Raw genomic sequence first — 23,997 nt, 5'->3', positions numbered from 1 at the left:
GCTGAAGGATCACTCATTCCTGTTGCACTCACTTCTCAGATGGCAAGTTCTTAATCTGGACCCAGTATCTATTACCTACTGCTATACTTGACACAGTCACTTTTTATCGCCTATCAATCAGGCTGGTTGATGGGAGATGCTGAAGCTCAGCAAAAGATGTGATTTCCAGGAGTGATCCCAGTGACTGATTAGCATGATGGATTCCTGAACGGGAAGGCTTAGCCTTGTAATGTGTTTCGGTGAGAAAACATAGTGCGAACACATTATGCAGAGGATCAGCCACCCGTGGCCTCTTTCCTACATTTCTACAGGCTTTTGTGTGATGTATAGTTTGGCAAGCATGTGCGCTTGATGATGCATCCATTGCCCTTCAGGTGTTGGACCAGACTGTCATTTTTATCATTTTATCCTCAGCAGAATCAATAAATTAGTTTATTGGGTTAGACAGCGCAGGAAGTTCATCCTTTTCTCTCTGGCATGTGCCATAATTTCTTTTCCCACGCACTCAGATGCATTAACAGGAGGAAGCAGCTGCTTCTATAGAGATCCCCAAACATTAGAGTGTGCCTCCTCAGTACCCGGTCCTTGACTTCGCTGAATAGTCATAATAGCACTTCTCCAAACGTTTACCTCTGCAAAAGATGAAGTTAAATTGTTGTTCTGAAAGCTGAATCACCAGTTTTGTAGTGATGTCTTTATTGGCTGTAGCTGTCATGTAACTTGGGTATCAAGGGACTACAGAAATTTGTTCATTTTAGCAATTATCACTTGCACATGTCTGTGTTAATAAACATGACACAGCATGTACCAGCAAGTGCTAACGTTCTACAGTCTCCCGATGCATTCAGAGCGACGGCATGTGGTGCCAGTTGAAATCCTTTTTCATTCCCTAGACATCAAATATGCCATATTTGATCAGTGGTGTAGATCTCACTTCCAACTTTTACATATGGAGGCTTACTTGAAGTCGTGTTGTGACAGTACCCCAAATCCTGATCTTTTCCTTAATCTACTAACCCTAAACCTTACCAGAAAGTGAGAGTGAAAGTAAGAAGCAAATAAGGAAGCAGTGGAATAAAAAAAAAAAAAATAAAGCTCTGCTACAGGACATGAACTTCAATCTTTTGGCAGATAGCTTGTGACTCACTCCACCTTCCAAACACGGATTACCGGTGCTTGTCGTATCTCTGTGGCAGCAGAAAATCATAACAGAAGGGCACTATTTGACACGTTCAGATGAGAATGTGTTGTTTATTCATTCCATGTGTGGCCAGGTCCGGGTTTATCAGCAGCTTTATTCTCTTATTTTTGCAGCAGCGGATCAATCAACATTCACAGCAAAGGTTTAGATATGGCATGCACAAGTAAACAGAGAAATAAATGGAAAAAAATTTGTATTTTTGGGCAGCATTTGAGACAACGTGTACGAGATTTAGTCTCCATATCGTCAGAAACTGACTGTCAACATGATCAGTCTGTGTGGATACTTCTGAGAGCTATCACAATCTGGAGATGTTTTGAGCTTGTGCTTGGGAGGTAACAAGGTGAACCCCCCCACCCTCTCTCTGTGGCTGGCCTCTGGTGAGCTTCAGGTAGCTTACGGCACCCTACTAATGAACAGTGACAGCCACGCTGGCTGTTGCCTTGCCCTGTGGTTCATGCTGCTCCGTGGTGGACCTGCTGAGTCTTTCTCTTGCTCCAGCGGCATACCAATGCTGTGTGCAGCAGCTCCGTGTGTTCCTTAGTTCTGCAGCGGCATGTTACCATGCTGAGAATAACAATGCTGTGAGCTTTATTAGCAACTTTGTTGAAAATATAAGAAGTTCCTGAGCTCGTGTGCCGCAACACTTCTAAGAATCTTTCACTGGTGTGTAGGTTTTCTTTTTCTTACCCTCACAATCAAACACATTGCAGTGACTTGCTTGCTGTGATCCATCAAATCTGCACATAAACTCTATCCGTATCAAAGCTCCCAAGCAGCGAAGAGTTGGACAGTCATATTAATTTGAGGATTACAGGGCTAGGGAATGAGCTATTGATTTTTATGCTGGCTGATTTTAAGAAAGCAGTGTTGAGGGTTTTTAAGCTTTGAAGACAAAAATTACAAGATTCTTTTACCGCGAGGCATTTTCAGTCAAGACCAAAGCTATCTGATTCAGTACAGAGCTTTGGTGTATATTTAAAGCCCAACTTTTAATAATACATATTACCCAGAGGAACTCAGGTGAAGCTGCGACTCAAGTGTACAGAACATTTAGGTCAAGATGTTTGCTCTGAGTTAAAGCGAGCAGGTTTTTTTCCTGACCAGATGCAACTCTGGCACATAGTAGCTTTCTAAACCTTTCAGCTGTTGAGGGAGTCCCCTGCCATATTGTCATAAATGGTGAGCCTTCAGCCTGAAGTGACAGGGGAGCCAGAGAGGAGAAGAGGGAATGTTGTTGTGGTAAAATGATTACAGAGATAAAGATGAAAAGTGTTGTTTTTGTCCCCCGACACTGACATAATGACAACGAAGAGAGCAGGCCTGATTTGTTTTCACCATGGAGGCGAACGACACGATGTGGGGAGCTTATTGGCTCGTCACAATTAGTGAAGTTGTAGTTGGATTTGAGCTTCTTATTCACGTCTTTTCCAGCATCTTGAAAACAGCACTGACTCATTGGTGGGTTTCCAGTGTTATATGGAGCCTGCAGGCTTTTACTCCAGTACTACTCGTGGCTCAGAAAAGCAAAGATGGAGAGAGAAATTCTCATGAACCTCTAAATCATCCTTTGCTGCTGTTTGCCATTCAGGGCAGCCCTATAGAGACTATCAGGCAGCTACAGTACAAACAAACTGTGTGCCATTCTGCTGGTGAGCAAGACAGGCCAGTCTGCAGCTACAAACCTTCTCTTTTCTCTCGCTGTATGAAATGCAAATAGACCCTGTAACCATGTAATCATCCTCTCTGTTCGATATGCAAACCAAAAATAGAACTTCATATGCAGGTCATATGCACAGAAGAGCATCATTTATGATTTATTGTTTGCATGCTTCAAGTATCTACACTGAGCACATTGAAAGTGTTAAAATAAACCTGCCAGTGTTTGGCTGTGTAGCTCAAACTGCAACAGTTTCTTTTGTTTTAAAGCCGAGTGGGAAGCCTGACGTCTCTGTGTGGCATGTGTGCACCTTTGCTGTAAAGTGACATATCCGAAGCAGGGCTAGCACAACAGCAGGCTGTCGAGATCTGAACCCGCCCCCTTATTTGTTGTCGTACAGTTGCGTGACGGCAGCATTATCGGAGCAACAGATCTCAGCAAAGCTTATCTGACATTTTTGGAAAATAATCTCAGTTGTACAAGAGTCCTGTGCATTCACATCAAACCACAGGGGTCATGTAGTAACAAACCTCTGAGGGTTTTATTCTGCACAACGGTATATCAAAGAAATGAGATGCTGGGCAGAACTCTCCAACAGAAGCATGGCCTCTCCTTGGAAAAGGAACTCAAGCCACAAATGTACGAGCTGAAACGTAGCTGGCTTTTGAAATAAAGTGAAACCTTTGCTCGTGCCAGTGCATGCTCTGCAGTCTCTTCTGTAATGACTATTTGAATTTTAGATTTCACTGCATTGTCCTGCAGGATGTTGTTGGACATTATTTGTTTTAATCATTCCAGGAATTTCTCATTACGTAAATGAATTGCGTTACGTTCGGTTGACAGCATTACATCGATTGTTCTTGGTGCCTACACAGATTTCTTTAACACCAGTCTTTTGTACCACTGATTGCAGTGAATGGACCTAATCAGAAAACATGGATTCAGTCAAACAACAATAGGAGCTCCACCTCTATTGAAAACCCGAGAATGGGGACGGGGGTACATGCTTTTTTTAAGGTTAACATCCAATCATTTTAGTAGTTAAAATTCTACCTTACTTTAACATCTTTGGGAGAAAAAACAGTCCCTGCTCTCTGTCTCGAGCCCTTATCTGTGGGAGTTTTGCCTTCAAGACTTAATTCTGGGTTTGAATTTGAGGCAGAAGAGATCAAGGTACCAACAGGTTTATGATCTCAGTCCTGGGAATGCAGTGAGGCCAGAGGCTTGATGGATTGCTACAAAATACCCAGACTGAATGTGCTTACCCATCTACAGTAGGACAGAGGCAGGCAGAGATGGAGTGGGGCTCGCTTGTTATGCATTCGTCTCCTCCTGTATGGCCAATGGTGGTACAAATGAAAGAATGACCCCTGCTGGTGGGTCTGCATTTCTGTGCCAGCAAGAGGTTTGCAGTTACTGTGCCTTTTTTTTCTTTTCTTTTCTTTTTTACTTTTCTTCAGTATAAGAGCAACAGGATTTTTATTTATTTTTTGTTGCTGCAGATGAAGTGTGACAACACAGAGCCTTCTCAATAAATCCATTGTGTTCTATTTCAGCCAATGGCGAGTTTCCACCGGTGGTAACCACACCCGGGCTGCCGTTTAGACCAACTATCAGGACTCCGCCCCCTTCCATTAGGAGCCCACCGATGATCTTCCCCACCACAGATTACTGTAAGTGCAAGTTTGATTGCTACCATTCAGCTGAAAGTGAGCGATGGTCAGGTCAGATGCAGTTTCACTGTACAGGAGAGCTGTCTCCATCTCCTTCTGTCTCTTTTTCTTCACTTCTCTTCTTTTTCCTCCTACATCAAACTCACACAGACCCCTGCTTCTCGCATTTAATACTGATTCCCTCTTACCCCACATGTGCTAAGCCTCAGCCTGGCACAAGGCATGGACTGCAACAAAGTAAGTGTGCCCCCTACTGGTGTGTCCCACATCCACATTTGAGCGAGTGCTGCAGAGCTCTCCTTTGGCATTAAATGGAGCAGGACGGGCAGTTTTGAAGTGTAAAATCCGCCAATTTGTCTCCTGAGAATGTCAATGGAGTCGGTTACACAGGCTTGACATTTTCCACCTCACACTCTCTCACTTCTGTGCTTCAAAAGGTTAAAGACAAGCAAGAGATTCAATTTCTATATTTAAAGTCATAACTTGGAGTTACTTTCATATCATACCTGTTCTGAAACACATTTCTTCAGCTAGAAGCTTTGAAGTACTTTGAGACACGCTGAAGTAGTTGAGGTTTTTCTGCTGAAAGTTATCAGGCAGTTTGACTTTGGAGAAACACAGGATGGAAAATTGTTTGTGAAGAACATGTTCCCTCTATTTGAATGGGTACCTTTTGTGTTCTGAAATTATTTCTACCAAGCGTGAATACAAAACACTTCATACGAATTTTAAATACATGTGAGGTGTTTTTCCAGTCCAAACACGATTGGTATGAGCTGCATTCTCTCACTCTAGGACTGTAATTGGATTCATCTATATCTTGTTTTCTCTCCCATGAGGCATAAAAGGCTGTTATAGCATTCATATGCAGTTAAAGCCAGCAAATCAATTTTGTAGTGTATATAGACTCATCTTGTATTTGAAACCGGTTAGACAACTCACACTAACACACTGTGGGCAGACATTTGCTTGGATAATAAGTGTGACATACTTTTTTGACCCTGGAAATTACTTCTAATTATAATAGAATTTAAAATTATTATTGCTGGAGAAACTGTGGTGAAAGGAAAGCAAACTACAATCATGCTCTTTTTATTCATGTAAATACATTTAAATTAGATGTCTTTAAGTTTGTGGAAGAATGTTTCAGATTTAAAAGTGGAGCACTGTATTTAGAAAACTTTCCACTAGCCTTAATCACGATGATAATTTCTTTATATAGATTCTCAAGAAAAGCAGTTTAGAAGCAAATAACGCAGAGGTGAAAAAAGAGTAACCTTTGTAACATTGCCTGATGAGTGCTAATGACTAAATAGAGTGCACCTGTGTGTAATCTAATGTCAGTACAAATACAGCTGCTCTGTGACGGCCTCAGAGGTTGTCTAAGAGAATATTGGGAGCAACAACACCATGAAGTCCAAAGAACACACCAGACTGGTCAGGCATAAAGTTACTGAGAAATTTAAAGCAGGCTTAGGCTACAAAAAAGATTTCCCAGGCCTTGAACATCCCACGGAGCACTGTTCAAGCGATCATTCAGAAATGGAAGGAGTATGGCACAACTGTAAACCTACCAAGACAAGGCCGTCCACCTAAACTCACAGGCCGAACAAGGAGAGCGCTGATCAGAAATGCAGCCAAGAGGCCCATGGTGACTCTGGACGAGCTGCAGAGATCTACAGCTCAGGTGGGGGGAATCTGTCCATAGGACAACTATTAGTTGTGCACTGCACAAAGTTGGCCTTTATGGAAGAGTGGCAAGAAGAAAGCCATTGTTAACAGAAAACCATAATAGAATAGAATAGAATAGAATGCCTTTATTGTCACTATACAGTTGTACAATGAGATACAGAGTCCTTATACAGAGATAAGAAGTTCCGTTTGCAGTTTGCCACAAGCCATGTGGGGGACACAGCAAACATGTGGAAGAAGGTGCTCTGGTCAGATGAGACCAAAATGGAGCTTTTGCCAAAATGCAAAACGCTATGTGTGGCGGAAAACTAACACTGCACATCACTCTGAACACACCATCCCAAATGTCAAATATGATGGTGGCAGCATCATGCTCTGGGGGTGCTTCTCTTCAGCAGGGACAGGGAAGATGGTCAGAGTTGATGGGAAGATGGATGGAGCCAAATACAGGGCAATCTTGGAAGAAAACCTCTTGGAGTCTGCAAAAGACTTGAGACTGGGGCGGAGGTTCCCCTTCTAGCAGGACAACGACCCTAAGCATAAAGCCAGCGCAACAATGGAATGGTTTAAAACAAAACGTATCCATGTGTTAGAATGGCCCAGTCAAAGTCCAGATCTAAATCCAATCAGTCAAAGTCCAGATCTAAATCCAATCGAGAATCCGTAGCAAGATTTGAAAACTGCTGTTCACAAACGCTGTCCATCTAATCTGACTGAGCTGGAGCTGTTTTGCAAAGAAGAATGGGCAAGGATTTCAGTCTGTAGATGTGCAAAGCTGGTAGAGACAGACCCTAAAAGACTGGCAGCTGGAATTGCAGCAAAAGGTGGTTCTACAAAGTATTGACTCAGGGGGCTGAATAATTACGCACACCCCACTTTACAGTTATTTATTTGTAAAAAAATGTTTGGAGTCATGTATGATTTTCGTTCCACTTCTCACATGTACACCACTTTGTTAACAAGCTAACAAGCTTGAAAGTTAATAATTAGTGCGGCCAGCTTTATTCTTCAGTACAGCCTGAGCTCTTAGGCTCTTAGCTTTTCTTCTTATTTCTTTAAATGGTCTTCATGGATGACTGAGTAGTTTTACAATTGGCTGTAGGCACTCAATTACTTGTTGTACATATTAATGGTGATTACAACCAAAATTTTACATTTGGATTCATCACTCCAGAACACCCTTTGCCACTGATTTTCAGCCCAGTTCTTAGCCACATTTCCACTCAGACCAATTCTGATGAGGCTTCAGTGAGCAGTGGATGGATCAAGTGAAGGGCCAGATGCATTACTGTGGTCCCATGTCAGGTCTTGCTAGGTTTTATTAATCTGTTTCATAAGAACATGACTTTCAGATTCTGTTCATCTGCTGTTTGTCATGTTTTTAGCTAATAGCTCTTTAGTTATCACCTTGTTGGTACAAACATATGTTTTTTAGGCATTTTTTCACAGAGGAAAAAAATGATGTTTGGAGAGGCTTCTGGTAACAAAGTGCCTAAAAATACACAGGCCTCTTTTTATGCTTGAATGATTCACAGGTCAACATGGCCTAACCCTCCACCTCAAAGAAAAAACGTTTCTGTGAAAACATTCAGGTACAAGCAATGGACTGAAAAACCTTGAAAAACCTTCAGAAAGTTTCAAGAACTACTGCTCAAGGCCACTTTAAAAAACTGTCTCCCTAGAAGGAGAATATGTGGCTCAAGACTTTTACACAGCACTGCAAAAGCAAAAACATTTAATTTGTCATAACTGTCAAAACCGTATATGAGCAAGCATGAGCACTTGTTATACTTGTGGATTGGTTTTATACAACTTTTTTCTTAGTTGTAGTTTGGGGGGAAAAGCTGTTGCATTCTAACCACACTGCAACACTTTCTAAGCTTGTAAAAGGAAAATAATTAATCTTATCCGTTTTATGGGTTTTCTGTGCTAAGACAGAAAACGCAGTAGTTGGCCGGCATTGTTCTGTTTTCATATCTTTTTTACACTTAATTTGACCATACTGTAGGTCTAATTAAAAACATACCACGGGGAAAGCTTTTTTATTAAGTTTCAGACCATTGCATTGTGCTATATATTAAAAAAAGAGCTTCTGTAATTCGGTGACATCACTCACTGATTAGCTGATCAGACGGCTGCTTATTTTACAAAGAGCATTCGATCTACTGAATAGCAGCTGGTCAATGCAACTACTTTGCTCTCAGCCCAGAACCGCTGATGCTCACCAACCCAGAAGTGCAAATGCTGTAAATATTTTTTACATATAAAGTTTCGCTGGTGATCAGATGCAAGAACACTTAGCCCAAAGTGACCCAGCGTTGAGTAAAAATTGGTGTGTAGAGGATCTAATGAGCTCATTTGTGCACTTTTCATGCAGCTTATCTGATCTGTGATGTGAGTCTCTCTTCAGTCGTGAACACAGAGCAGGCTGTTTATCTCTGAAGGGTCAAACAGGGACGGTTGCATACATAAGTGCTGACCAGCTAACATTATTTGTTAATGTTTGCAGACTGGAGGGCATGGGTTGGTCAGCAAACAAGAGCAACTCAGTCTATCAAGTTGATCTTTAATGCTAAGCAAGAAAAATGGCATTTCAGTGCAGCGTTATACAAATGAGAGTGTTTGTTACATGGATTTTGTTGCACAGGCAGCAACAAAAAGGCCATTTTAATGTGCTTACACAGGTAATACTCGGCATGGTTACAATAAAAATGGCAGCAGAAGTAAATCTCCTCAGAGAAAGATGGGACTTTGAGATCACACTGCTCTCGCCCTTGTGATTATCATAGATATTAACTCAGGGGAAAGAAGCTGAACTTTGGTTATATGTCGGCCATTTCAAAGACAGCCTTGAGCGCTTAGCATTCGTGGGGCGTCTCTCTTCACCCCTTCTGGAGCTGATGCTTTGACGTCTCCAGGGCAGGACGGCAAGCCTGATGAGGGTTTTAGCTCAGCAGACCTGTCACTCCAACACGGCTCTCCTCTTCCTCCGACACGCTCAATGATTAACCCCACCGAACATCAACGTCTCTTGTCTCCTCTCACTCTCTCCTTCATTTCTCCCTTCACTCTCCCGCCATATCTGCTCCCAGGACATTTTGCCCCCGTTTATTTTCAGATTTGCTTCCCATTTTTGCCACGGAAAAGCCGTTATTGAGTCTCTGTTAGTTCACATTATTGCCTTCTCACCCAGCCGCCCTGTCTCTCTGTCAGAGCTCACTCTTATCTCTGTGTGTTGTCCCACTTCTTCCTTCTGATCCCTCTCCCCCCTTCACCCTGACTTCACCTTCACTCTTTTCTGTCTTCTTGTTCTTTCCCCTGGTCCCTGTTGATTCCTCTCTATTCTGGCAACAGACACTTTTATTTCCCACCACCATTGTGCTGTATGCCACCCGCAACTCACTGCTGACTCATCAGCTGCTTTTGGGGGATGAGGGTTGAGTAAGTCAACTTATATTAGTTTGCTTCACTTTCTTCCTCTGATTACCTCGTCCGATGGGAAAGAAGTACATCGCTAACTTCAAAATGAGCTCCAGGCCTGTTTTGTGACCATGTGCTCTATGAGAGTGTGTGTGTGGGTGTTTGGCTTGATAAAGATTGGTTTCTTTAGATGATAAAACAACTTTACAATATGCACTGCTGCAATACATGTGTACAAGCATTAGCTTCTTTGAACACAGTACCTTTCAAGAGCTAGGTGTCCGACTTTCATTCACACATCAGCAGACAACAAGAACAAGTTGTGTAGTAGATTTAAAAAAAAAAAAAACTGGCGTTAAATCAAAGACAGACGGGATGCTGATTGAGGCAACCCGATTGGTTCTTGAGAGTAACTGACAGCAGCTGTTGGTCCCTGAATGATTCATGCAGAAAGGAGTTTTGGCCCGTTTGTGCTCACTAATTAGCTGCACAGAGGAGAAGGAGTCTTCATTGGTTACTTGTTCATCAGCACCAGCCTGCAGCAATCACTTAACTAGTTGCTAATATTTTGGCAGGGTGGGGTTAGTTACTAAGACAGATCTGAGACTGATAAGGATGAAGGTGCTCAAGAACTTCTACTCCTGCACCATCGAGAGCGTCCTGACGGCAAACACCTCCACCTGGTTCGGGAACAGCACCAAGCAGGACAGACGAGATCTGCCAAGAGTGGTGCGCTCAGAATCAGAATCAGAATCAGAAACTTTATTGTCATTGTCATGAGAACAACGAAATTAAGAATGGTCAGCCGAACGCATCATTCAATCAGAGCTCCCTGACCTGCTGTCCATCTACACCAAGCGGTGCAAGTCCAAAGCTAGGAAGATTATGATGGACCTCTCCCATCCCAACAATGGACTCACTGTTGAGGTCTGGGAAGCGCTTCCGCTCCCTTAAGGCCAAAACAGAGAGAATGAGGAGGAGCTTCTTCCCCCAGGCTATTCGGAGCCTGAACCAGGTGTAGGACTGGACTCTCCCACACACATCACCACACGCACCACCACACATTTCCTGTATTCCTATAATCCTATAATTCCTATAATTTATAATCTTTATAATCTCTTCTGCTATTTGCACATTCTTTACTGTAAATTCCTAAGTTAATTTGTAAATTTTGTAGTAAACTGTAAATTGTAAATATTGTGAAACTTTTCTTCTGTCATTTAATGGTCGGGCATTGTACAGCTACAAGCATTTCACCCCCATGTCATACTGTGTGTGTGTGTGTGTGTGTGTGTGTGTGTGTGTGTGTGTGTGTGTGTGTGACAAATACAATTTGAATTTGGCTGCAAAACAGGCTCTTGTAATTAACTGGACTCATTTACTTCATAAGCTCTGTGCTTAGCATTCAGATCTTGTTCATAGCTTGCCAGCCTTGATCCATCTTTCTAATTGTTGGCCCAGAGAGGACAACTGTCACTGGATAAGGACGATACATGCTAAGAGAGGAGAGTCTTTGTACTTGCGTTTTGCTTACAGTGTGTCTATGATGATTCCTGTAGCTTCAAAAGTTGTTGGCCTGGATATTTCTGGAGGTACTGGAGAAAATGCCATTTAATAGCATGATAAAGCTTTCTTTTGAATAGAAAACTGAAATAAGGTCTGTTCTGTTCCAAAAATGGCCTATTAGGCTCACAATCAGACCCAATTGTTGTTGTTTTTTAATTTATTTTTTCCATTCAGGGCTGGATTAATTTGGCTCAACAAGTCTTGCAAAAAAAATTAAATAGTTTATTCATAATTTATTGTAGCTGTCGCGGCAATGAAGTGGAAATGAAGCTAAACCAACATTGACTTTAGAGGACTGATAACAAAACTGGAGTTATTTTTCGTTGTGAACCCCAAAGAAAAACAAAAATATCAGCTCTGAGATAGCAGAGTTAATTTTTTTTCCCCTGGAATAAGCAGATCCTTGTTTTCAGGCCGATGCTCAGACCTGACACAGAACTGCACAAAAACAATAGGCGGCAGCATTTTAGAATGTGATCCAGGAAGCCCGGCTTGAGTAAAGGATGCATGAAGATCGAGTGAACACCAGACAGGCTGGTGGTCAGCACTGTTGTCTTAAAGCTTATTGGTCCTGGGTTTGAGCCACTGGGCCCTCACTATGTTGAGTTTGTACTTAATCACCATGATTGGTCGGGGGACAAAAACAGAAAGTGCTTTCTCCCGAAATCAAAGCCATGTTAGGTTCATTCTTCTGTCACTGCACCGCTGTTCCGCTCAGTGGGTGGGTAATGCAGGAAAAGTGTTTCCTTCTCGACAAACGCCACCATAAACAGCTGAAATATGCTTTTCTGTTGGCGAACGTGGACTTTTCAACTTTGTCCGTTGATGTTATGTTACTTTGCAGCAAAAGCTTAACCCGTATTCAACTTTTCTGACACGCAGTCCTCTTTGTGCGTTGCCATCCACTCTGCGTTGACCTCCTGGGTCCATTCAAATAAATGAAAGGGCTGCTTTTTTTCGTTTTTCTCACAGCATACCTGCGAGTCTGAATGAAGCCAGAATAAGGTCAGTCGGTCTGAACAAGGCCTTTCTCCATTTGGACAAAAAGCAGATCTGAACCCTAATAAGCCAATTATGGCTGAAGTTAAAGTTAAAAATACTAGAATTAGAGCATTTATACCTTTGAAAGCATGCTCACAGAAAGTCTCCCAGTGATGGTGAGAGTTTCCTGGAGCTGGAATCTTTTGTGTGTGTACTGAAACACCCTGTGAAATATCCCAGGACCACCTAAGGTTGTTTGTGTTGTTTTGAAAAATGTTCAGAGGGGATAAAAACTGTTGGAATTACTGTCAGTGGTGCAACCCAATCAGAGACGTATTTCTCAACGCTGGGTCTCTCTGTTTCTCTCTCCCCCTCTGATGCGACTTGTCTGGAACAATTTCTCGCTGATGAAAGTGTGCAGCTTTGCCCCTTTCTATGATGGAGGCCACTGTTTGTTATGATGATGGCATAGCACGAGTGGCAAAGTTCACAGAAAACGAGATTCATGTAATAGTCAGGCAGAGCCAGACTCTCCCTGTGTGTGTGTGTGTGTGTGTGTGTGTGTGTGTGTGTGTGTGTCTTGTAAGTCAAGGGGGCTGAAGAGTTTGCACAACCACTTACTGGAGAAGGCTATCATCTTGTTTTGTTTGTTTAGTGAATGGCTCATTAGGCCAGTTGTGCAGTGCGTTTGGGTGTATAATCCATGTGCACATGTGGTCGTCTGAATTCATGTTGATGGACCAACAAGATCAATCAGTTGGGTTGAAGTGTGAAACCAGCTGCACCCAAGGGAGACAGGAGAGAATACAAACAAGAGAGGAATCTGCGTTCAGTACCAGCAGTGCTCATGTGAAAAGCTCGTTTTCTATAACAAGGATCTTAAATCTGAAGGGCTTCCCCCAAATCAGCAACTGAACCAAAATGTAAATGCATGAACATAAACAAAGGAATACATAAAGTGAAATTCCCAGCATTCCTTTCACTGATCTCTCTCGTCTCTATGCAGCTTTTCAAGAAGTTTGCCCGCGTTTGCTGCTGGTTCGTGCTCACAGAGTTGGAATTTGACTCCCTTTAAATTTGCCGTGTCTCTTCCCTCGCCTGGCTCATTAGCTGGTAACCTTCGACCGCTGTAACACAGCATGAACTGGGACATGCTGCATGAACTGGGACGTGCCTCTCACACACTCATGTCACAGACTTCCCACAACAAGGGGATGTGAAGGGAGAGACATGGCTGTTAACAAGAGGATCACTCCAGCGCACATTCCAGCGTCTCTCGTCAGTTAACCGCCAGTGCAGCGCATAAACCAATTCTGCATCCAAAGCCTTGGTTGAGTTAGTGTTCTTCAAATGAGGCTTTGGAAATTTGACTGTAAGTGGGCAATGAGCCAACAGCTTATTTCTCCAAATGAGAAAAAAATAACAAATCAGGCCATCTAACTTTCACCCTTTTTTTTTTCTTTGAGCATGTCCTTCCAAAACATCTCAAAGTGACCTGTTAAGTATATTAAGATTTACATCTAAAGATAGGGTTTGGGGCTGTTCTGCTCCAGTGATGGATTTATTCCCAGTAGTCTTAACTATTTTCCAACAGTGTTGAAAATACTGGCCTGATGGGTCAATTTACTTCGTACTGGAGTCAGACAAACCTGCAGTCACACTACAAGTGTTTTTTACAGTAGGAGTGCATTTGCTAAGACTGGGCTAAACTCCAAATCGCTCTCTTACCAAAGTGATGTTTTAAAGTGTTTTTGAAAGCGTTGGCCTCCTTGAAATAGTCTCTGCTGGCAACACTTTGCTAAACTTGAAAGAGATGTTTGTGGTGAGACAGAGCAGAGCTTGGACGTTGGCCTTGGACCGAACCACTCATGAGAACCAGGCTGACTAATGTGATGCTCACCATGCAGTCTACGCAAGGTTTCATTAGTAAAAATAGCCACCGTTTGAAGTGGCAGGGGCAAAAAGAGGTCATCTGGATTAATGTTTTAAAGACGAAGTCAAATTATCATGTCTGGAAGAACTCTGTTTCTTACTGTAACACTTTATAATAACTGATCAGAAATCGGTGTGTACTCACACATTGCTTGTTCACAGACAAACAGGTACACAGTCGCTCATAACAACAGCTTCCTGCAGTTTCTGCTCAGTCAGAGAGACTGGAGTTTAGAGAGAGATGCTGGTAAATATTGGAATGTCAATTCTAGGGCTTCATCTGCAATAGGTAGTACACAGCAGGGAACTTGAACAGCAGAAGGTGTTACAGTGAGAGTATCGTGGCTTTAAGTCACACTTCTGAAACTTGTCTTGTCTTCTCTTTCCTGTTTATCCTCTTGATATTTAATAAATTTGCTACTGTTATCTGATTTTACACCGTTCATAGACAAGTATAAGCAGCATTCCAGTTAGGCTTGGGTGGTATTCATGTTTTCATACCTTCCTTCCTTCTAGGTTTTTGGTATATGACACTATCTGTGTTTTAGTTTTATTTAAAGAGCTGACCTTGTGGCAGTAGAAGTTATCTGCTGCTGTGAGAGATTAAATGACTTAACCATTACTGTCACTATCTGGCATCAGAGTTAGTAGTTTGTTTTATGTATTGTAAATGTATTAATGTCCAACTATAGACTATTTATTAAAAATGGATATAGCCCTCCACCATGGCCCTCTGGCTTTGAAAGGTGAATGTTTTTGACTTCACCTACTGGTGGTGGCCAGAGGGCCCGGTGGCGCCAGTGTCCGTCCGGCAGGGCAGGGCGCCCCAGGGCAGCTGTGGCTACAATGTAGCTTGCCATCACCAGTGTGTGAATGTGTGTGTGAATGGGTGGATGACTGAATGTAGTGTGAAGCGCTTTGGGGTCCTTTGGGACTAGAAAAGCGCTATACAAATGCAGGCCATTTACCATTCACCGTCTTTTTGAATTTTGATATTCAAGCTTGTCAAAGCTTAGGTGCAAATTGTAGTCTTAGTTTCAGATTCTTGGCTTACAGAAGTGGTCTTTTGCTGCTATAGCCCATTTGCTTCACACCAGAATGCTCTTCCTCATGCTTTGTTATTAACTAGTGGTCATTTCAGTTACTGTTGCCTTCCTAGTTTAAAACAGTTTGGCCGTTCTCTTCTTACCCCTGACATCTGCAAGGCATTTGCGCCCAGACATCTGCTCCTCTTTTTCAGACCATTCTCTATAAACTCCAGAGATGGTTTCATGAGCATCCCATTGGATCGGCTGTTTTCAAAATCCTCAGCAAAGTCACTTAAATCACCTTTTTTCCTCATCCTGACGCCTGATTTGAACTTCAGCGTGTCATCTTGACCATGTCTGCATGCAAAAAAAAGGAACTGCTTCCATGTGATTTGCTGATTTTAAATAATTGTATTAACAAATAGTTGAAGAGGTGTACCTAATAAAGTGGCTGGTGAGTGTACAAGTGGTTCCTCATGGTTCCTTCAGCAGACACTGGAAAAACTGTGGATATCCAATACAAAGAGTTTCAAATGGCGAGAGCCAAATATTCCACACAGCTCTATTAAGGGGAAAAAACTTTGCATTTGGTTTGTTTCACAGCTCACTGAGCTCAATTTAATCTTCTGCCTGTAGAGACTGCCCTCTGGTGGCCTTTGTGTCCAGCACAAGATAATAAATGACTTCAAAGCGCTCTTTCTGTATACGTAATATCCCCCAAGCCTAATTACATTCACACTGAGCATCCATTTTGAGGTTATGAAAGCCAACATGCAACTCATCCTTCCTTAGAAATGACTTTCACTTTAGCCAGTGTCACATTTTCAATAATCAACCCTGCTGTGAAATGAATTAGAAGTAGTCTCAGGGAGAGAGAGAGAAAGGTTCCCTGGTGTCTACCTCACCGCTCTGTGTTCACAAGCCTTAAGTAAGGATTTAGTCCTGCAGCGTTAAGTCCTTCTCTGTCCATCTGACAAGACTAATCTCATGCTAATTACAGTGAGAAGATCTCCAATTAGCACAGACACATGGGATTACATGGAAAATGAGGAGAAATGTTTGTCACCTGTGATCCCGTCAACCAAGTCCCCTGCTGCTGTTGCGAATGTGACGATAGTAGCATCTCATATGAGAAGCTCCAATAATTTACATATCTTTATATTTGGATTTACTGAAGTGAAAGTGGAGCAGTGAGGAATGTTGAAGTGGAATGAATGTTAGACAAATAGAACTGTAATTTCAGCCTCTTCATCATCTTTAACTTTGCTTAGCTGCATGCCTGACTGAACACAGAGTATGTGCCTCTACTGCTAAGCTCTGCAAAGTACTAAATGTTTTCCTTTAATTCCCTTTTCTTCATGTGCAGCCAAAAAATGGATTTTTCATACCTGTGGGGCTGTGGGCCCTGAAGGTCCAACTCCCACTCAGTGCCTAAACTCCTACAGGAACAGCAATGTCAACGTGACAGTTGGAACCCGGGGGCCATTCAAAGGCATTCAAATGTGGCGGGTCCCAGAAACCGGCTCCTACAGGTAGGACAGTTGCCAGCCTATAAAGCCTCAGAGCACACAAACATCAGAGCTAGCCATTTGAACACTGAATTTCCACTCAACACCCACTCTGGAATAATTTTATCTTTTTCTGAAGGGTCTCACTGTGAAGTCATTAGGTATGTGTGCTTCTGAGAGCTCAACACATTCTATATACAGTACACACTTAACCTATCTTCTTAGACATCAGCACTCTATGCAATTCACATTTTTCCAATGCCGGCTCTTCCTCACGCCCACCTCTGCTCCTCAGTGCAGCAGAGCAAGCAGTGAAATATTGCTATCAGATTCTTGCAGGAAGGAGCAGAGGCTGGAGTAATGGCAGCTAAATGGCGTGATTCACTTTACACCTGACTCTAAAATCCAAAAACACCCACCTCCGCTTCTTCGTTGGTAGCCTTTAAGCCTTCAAAATAGCTCAGCAATCAGCTTTAGCACCTTGACCCCTTGCCGCACACTGCTCCAAGATTAATGCTGCAATATCCAAAGCCTGTTTTTTTTTTTTTTTGTTTTTTTTCCAGGGATCAATATCCCTCCGGTGGGCATTCATGACAACATGAGCCGTTTAACTTAGATTTGACTTGGAACAAAAATTTCTCTGAAAGCTGCAAGCCTCCCACATCAGCACAAAAGCAAACGCACACACACCGCTAAGCTCAGCCAAAACCTCCATGTCTTAAAATACCTGACTAACAGCACAGACCGGACGGCCTGAACACATGTCCAGAGTTTCAGAAAGCACCTTCTGTCTCCTCAAAACTGTACAATTGTTCTTGATGCGGCCTGGCCCAGCTGCCAAAGCGCTTAAATGAAGTTGACAGACGGCCACAGAGATGAATATGCGCTCTGCATCTCCCACAAGTCATTAGGCAAACAGCCGAGGTAGCTGCTACTGAGCACTGGGCAATGTTCTGTCTCCCGATCAAGCTCGACCACCAGGGAAGAAAAATATCGCAGTGCTCCCAAAAACCAATCAAGTTGTTTTTTATTTGTCTGGCAAGAAAACTGGAGCATTTGAAATGAGTGTTCTCCGATACATAGGTGTGTGTTTGCATGTGTGCTTGTGTGTCCCGTGCACTCTGGGTTCTGTATGGTTTTTCCCCTCAGTGTAATGTGCCACAGTAGGTCAAATGGTTTTTATTAAAAACACCCAGAGTGAGTGTGTTTTAGTGTATCCAAATGAATTTTGGCTGTTACTTGTTGTGCACTCACCAACTCGCAGGAGGAATGCACGAGGACTCGGCCTCACAATATTTTTTATGCCGCTTGTTTCACACAAATAGAAATAAAAAAAAAAAACACTTTCTTGTCTCGTTAGAGTCATTTTCCTGTTAATGACTTTTTGTGTTATTCATTTATGTTCATTAAACTCCAGGGTCACCGTCTATGGCGCCGCTGGCGGGAGAAGTGTCTTGACAACAAGCAGGTCACACGGTGCCTACATGACGGGAGACCTCCTGCTGAACAAAGGAGAACTGCTTTACATCCTTGTAGGACAACGAGGAGAGGATGCCTGCCCCAATGTGAGTCGTCTTTACAATAATTCACGGCAGTTTCGTAAGTCAGCTATCGCGCAGTAAATAGGAATACTGTTGCATCTGGGACTCTGTAGTCTACAGCGTGTCATAAAAGCAAGATAAACTTAAAAAATGAGAGTAAAATAGCTGTAAATGCTGCAATGAATCAGCTTTATGAATGAGGAGTCCCAACATTTCTTTTTTATGGACACACAAACTGTGTCAGTGTAAGAAGATTGAAGTTGATTCTAAATTTGCTCGAATGATATTGCTGTCCACTCCGTAGAGAGACTAACATATTCTCACATTACACATTATCCAAAAAACAAGATCATTAACTCCCTGCAGCCTTCCTCAAGTACGCTGAGGTCTGACTTTGGAAACCCAGACAATTCATGGCCTCCAAAAACTGTTCAACTTTCTGCTCCAAGCTTGCAGTGATGGCCCCGCCGTGTCTCTCAGGCTCACTTTAGCCAGACTCAGATGCACCCATCTACCCAGTAATGTTTAAAAACGTTGCATAATCTGGTGTGTTTGACATGCATACACATTTCCAAAGTAGTGGAGGAAATAATGTGATGTTACGGAGTTTTTCTTTTTCAATATGCCCTCATTTTGGATTAATTGGAAGCAACATGCCTTCTAAAAGTTTGGAAAGGGTAAGGTTTGCTACTGTGTTGCATTATTTTTCATGTAACAATGTCTTGTAGCTTTTCTTCCTATTCTTAATTGATATGGGATTTTAGCCATTCAGCAGGTCAGGATCCCAAATCTTTATTTATAGAGCACATTTAAAACCAGCGTGTCACAAAAACCCCTAAAATAAATGACTTTCTAATGATTGATGATACACTACATTCAAAATGTTTACATAATACAACACATCAGCATCCTATCTGTCTCCCTTTGACCGGGAGATGATCAAAAGTATTTTCCGACATTAACTGAGAAATTCAGCTGTTTAATACAAGATTTAAACAGTTAAGAGACAAACGACTCCTGCACAAATCCATAAAACCTAAAATAGTGCACATGTGTCGTTTTTTTCTGGTAGTTGTTGAATTAAACCAGGCCTTCCCTTAAAAGTATTACAGCATACGTTGCTCCAAAACTGTCATATTTTGTTCAGCATTAATTAATGAGGCTTTCAAAGATGTTTAAGTTATCCCATGCAGCGTGCATAAATTTGCCACCCTGTCTGATATGACCAAGGGTTGGTGCTTTTGAACTATGAGCAAACAACAAGGTGGATGGGCCCTAATGTATTTTAGCCTGCAGAACGCAGCATTGATGATTCCCTACAGACTGATTTTGACTGTACTGGGTTTCATCTTTGCCTGCAGAGCTTTTTCCAAATTTCACCATAAATGAAGAAGTCACTAAACAATATTCTTCATTATTTTTACTGTTAGTATTTTCCCCCACAGGCTTTACCCAATAATGTTACTTAATAATCTTTTTAAATGTGAGATTTTCCACCAAGTCTTTTTTTTTTTTTTTCTTTTTTTTTTTTTTAAGCATTAAGCAACTTGGAAACAGGGTTGCAAGAGAACCTCGTGTATCTCAGATAGTTTACACTAGCTGGACATGAGGCTGCCCAAGTGCCTGTTTGAGTTTTGTGGCTTTGCTCTCTCGAGGCAGCCTGTCTAGCCTTTCAACCGCAGGTCCTCACCACTGTCATCCAGTTATTAGTTTTTAACACAGTGCTTTCTGAAGTGCTCTGTACAGACAGCACTGAGAGAGACTTGGCTGTTCCAAAGTGAAACTGAAGTCATTTAAGGTTTCTCTTATTTTCCCCCAGTTCTGACAGCGAGAGGCAGCAGCTCTCTCCAAAGGGTCGTGCAGAAAGTGATTTGTGCTGCAGAACAGTGTTTTCTCACACCTGGCTTTCCCTTATGTGACGGAAATGATGATATGTCCCTCGTCTTTAGAATTATTCACTATGTCTTTTTCTTGCTGCGACACACACACACACACACACACACACACACACACACACACACACACACACACCCTTCTGTTCTCATTCTCTCTAAAACACAAAGTTAACTTAAATTGAGAAGCTGCACAGGCAGAAATGGCTGAGAGGGAAGGAATAGTGAGGAAGACTTTCCCAAGAACATTTGAATGCACTCCTTTCGACCCCGTCTACTTGTCAGTCACAGTCACAAAAGTCCCGCCCCTTCCTCCGTTTCAGACAGCTTTCAAGAGTGTTGCCTGAGACAGATGGAGGGAGCTGAGAGAGAGCGATGAGCGACTGTGAGAGTTTGTATGAGACTCAGACAGAGCGAGTGAGGTAAACCTATGCCCTCTCACTCTTAAAGTGGGACTCGCTCCAGGCAGTTCAGCATCATAGCGCACACCATGCAGACACATCAATTCACAGGGTCTCGGTCGGGGCAAAGTCCCTGCCTCTGACATTATTTGCCAACAAAACATCCAGGTCCATTTTTTTCAAGGGAGCTGAGAAAGAGTGAAACAACACCATGCTGACTGAGAGGCTGTCTTTAATGGGTAACGTGATAAATCGGCTGTAAACCAAATAATTAATGGGCTGTTCTTTAAAAGTTTTTCACACGCCTTTAAAAGGAAATGTCTAATTATTCAAACTTACTCAGCCTGCAGTAAACGTGAATAAAATTGCAGGAGAATCAGAGCAAGAGTGAAGGGAAAGGCTTGCAAAATGACAGTGAGGCCTGCTATGATGTATGGTCTGGAGATCTTGGCACTAACAAAAAGACTGAGTTGGAGCTGAGTGGAAGATGCCAAGATTTTAACTGGAAGTGACCAGGATTGAAAATTAAGGATTATAAATGAAATGGAGAGCTCAGGGTGAGCAGTTTGGAGACAAAGTTAGAGAGGCAAGGCTGGTTTGGACATGTGATAAACCGGACAAAGACTGTTAAAGATGGAGCTGCCAGGTAGGAGGAAGAGAGGGAGACCTGTGGATGTAGTGAAGGAGGACATGCAAAGGGTTGGTGTGACAGAGGAGGATGCTGAGGATAGGATGAGATCCGCTGTGGCGAGCCCCAGAGGGAGCAGTTGAAAGAAGAAGACCAAATCATACTTAAAAGCAAATATGACAAACCACAAGCAAAAATATTAAAAAATATTATGATAAATACACTGGTATTGTGTGATTATTTTTTTAATAACAACCCTAGAGCCGGCACCATTATCAACTGAGTCACAAGATTATTTTTATACAGTCAGCATGGGATAAGTAAACATGTGAGTCACTTTCAGATAGTCTTGTGAGGGGAGCATTGGTGCTTTTCAGTTCCTGTGTGCATGTGAATATTTCTGCTTGGTATTTGCACACCATTATAATCCTCAGACTCACAACAGCTGCGGTCTGGCAACCGCTCAGCTTTTTCATACGCGGCCGACATCCACGAAGGCAATTCTGTGGCAAACTGACATGTTTCTCTCTCTGCGTCTCTCCCCGCAGTCTAACGGCATGCTGAATAAGATATGTCTGGAACAGAGCGGCCCAATGGTGAACAAAACACAAGTGAAAGGAGGGGGAGGAGGCGGTGGAGGGGCTACGTATGTATTCAAAGTAAGAAGGCGCTGAAGGGGATGATGATGTGCTCAGAGATTTTATTTTTAGCAACTGCTCATTTATACGGACGTTGATTCCATTGATAGTCCAGTAAAAACTATGTGCAATAAAGGGATTTACTGATTGTACCATTTTGAGCCATTATAGATGTTTATCTCTTTGTTTATCATGCTTTTGTTGAAATGTGTACTTTAAAGTCCTTGAGCTTCACGTTATTCTGTCTTTTTTACATTTAGCCAGCAAAATTGATCGGCCAGTAAAATCAATAAATATCATTTTAATAGTACATTCAGGGCACTGCAGCATTCATCTGATTCCTGGCATTGAGGTATTTTTATTGGCCTGCTGCTCAGTATATGAAAGATTATAATTTTAAAGAGCCAGCACCCCAATCTAGGACACAGGTCTTCATATCCATGTGTTTACTCTCATCACTGAACAGATGATTTGACCAGTAGGCCAGTCTCCTTAAAACCAAGCAGGCAAAATACGCTTATTTGCTTTCTTGCCAAGAGTCAAAAGCGAAGCGTCTTGTGGACAAAAAATGTGTGTGTAGTCTAAGCTCAAAGAGAAGGCCTGTTTTCAACTCAGGAAAAAAAATTGATATATAATCACAAAAGACCTTCAGGTTGGATTTAGAATTGTGTATTTATTGTACAAAGTGTCAGGAAGAAAAACCTCTCAAAGCTGCTGAAAGGATTATGATTGCACCGGAAGCCTTGTTTTTGAATGGTACATCAGAACGCTTTCAGACAATAAAAATAAATAAATAAGCAAACAAGAGAAAGGAAGTCTAGCATTCAGCTTGGGGAGATATTTCAGTTGCTGTATAATGATAATGATGGACTTTGCTCTTGTGAACGACAGCTTGGAACCAGAGGGAACAGAGGAGGTAACAAAAACCTCCACTGCTAAAGCTCACTAAATGAACTCTAATTAGTTTACTCTGTACAAAAACACTCTTTTGGTTTGCTGCTGGTTCCTTGAGTCTCACTTTGAGGCTCATCAGTTTGTACAGATTAAACAAATGAGAGGTACCTTGTCCAGTGAGCGTAAACTGCGGTGGATTTCCCAGGTCAACCAGCTGCGATTCTCGTGTTTGTGGACCATACACACACTAGAATGAGGCGAATTTCCCAAAAAACATAACCACACCTTTGAAGAGCAAATCCTGTGCCACTACATAAAGTAACTGTTATCAATACTGACCCAGGTGGACAGAGAAGTGTACATCCCTCTCATCATCGCTGCTGGGGGAGGTGGCCGGGGATACAGCAGCCAATCAGAGACCCAGCAGGAGCAAATGGACTATGACCCTAGCCAACCTGGACGCAATGGGAAGTCACACGCTGCAGGTATGCTACACACAGCTTTGATGTAAGTGTTGGTTGTATTTGTATGTATCACAGCTTTGTTCCCCTGTGGGAAAGTGCACTCTTTGTGACTGCAGTTATGTGTGTGTGTGTGAGTTACAGAGCTGGGTACAGGGAGAGACAATCTACTGTGTGAGTTTGAGTTATAGAGAACAAGATAAAAATGGTTGAAATAATGAGAGTAGATGAGTAATGCAGTGTGTATGGCTTATCTTTCCTCGCTCTAGGATGAGCCAGGCTGTGTCTGTTCTGTTTTCTTCTGCGTGCATGCAAAATAATAAAGTTTACAATTGGGCTTCGACAGTGGAAGTGTTTATTTGCATGTCTGCCCGTCCTCGGAAACACACCAGTTTATCCTGAAGGTGTTTACTTCCCACCTCTGTGTGCCAGCATTTGTGTTATAACAAAAACAAACCGGCGCGGCCCTCCTCACGACTCGCCTCCGAGTTTGCTGGGCAGAACCGCACGCTCCGCTCTGCTGGTGTAACGTCACATCCACACTCGCTGCAGGTTTCATTAATCATGTGCTTCAAGGAGCAGCCGAAAAGCATATAAGGTATTGATTTTTACATCTTCTCAAAGCCCAAGGTTTCAGTTGGAGGAAACTCTGTGAATAAAAAAATGAAATGTTAGCTGTGTGTGGAGGCTGCTGGGACGCTGGGATTTTGGGGTTGGTTTTTTGTACCTCAGGTTTTGGGGGAAAAATTAAAAATAAAATTGTCTGTTGTCAGCTGTTATAACTAATGGGTTAGTGATTGCTGTGTATGTACATACTGTATGCCGATTGGCCAACATTTAAGCCACCTGCATAATTATATCCTCCCTCTAGTGCTCGCATT

At 42.4% G+C, this 23,997-nt stretch overlaps 1 protein-coding gene across 1 annotated transcript in view; it reads left to right on the top strand.

Annotated features, from left to right (window-relative positions):
* The window catches only part of alk (ALK receptor tyrosine kinase), a 122,603-nt gene that overhangs the window by 67,749 nt on the left and 30,857 nt on the right, over window positions 1-23,997 (top strand). Inside the window, exons 8-12 of the mRNA XM_080871040.1 lie at window positions 4,418-4,534; window positions 16,520-16,685; window positions 18,079-18,226; window positions 21,672-21,782; window positions 22,999-23,140. Coding sequence (XP_080727166.1) covers window positions 4,418-4,534; window positions 16,520-16,685; window positions 18,079-18,226; window positions 21,672-21,782; window positions 22,999-23,140 — 684 coding nt within the window. The remainder of the gene's footprint in view (window positions 1-4,417; window positions 4,535-16,519; window positions 16,686-18,078; window positions 18,227-21,671; window positions 21,783-22,998; window positions 23,141-23,997) is intronic.

Source organism: Rhamphochromis sp. 'chilingali' (assembly GCF_963969265.1).
Source record: "Rhamphochromis sp. 'chilingali' genome assembly, chromosome: 21".
In the NCBI taxonomy this organism is placed as follows: Eukaryota; Metazoa; Chordata; class Actinopteri; order Cichliformes; family Cichlidae; genus Rhamphochromis; species Rhamphochromis sp. 'chilingali'.
The sequence above is the reverse complement of the archived record's forward strand: the minus strand, read 5'-3'. Positions and strand labels throughout refer to the sequence as shown.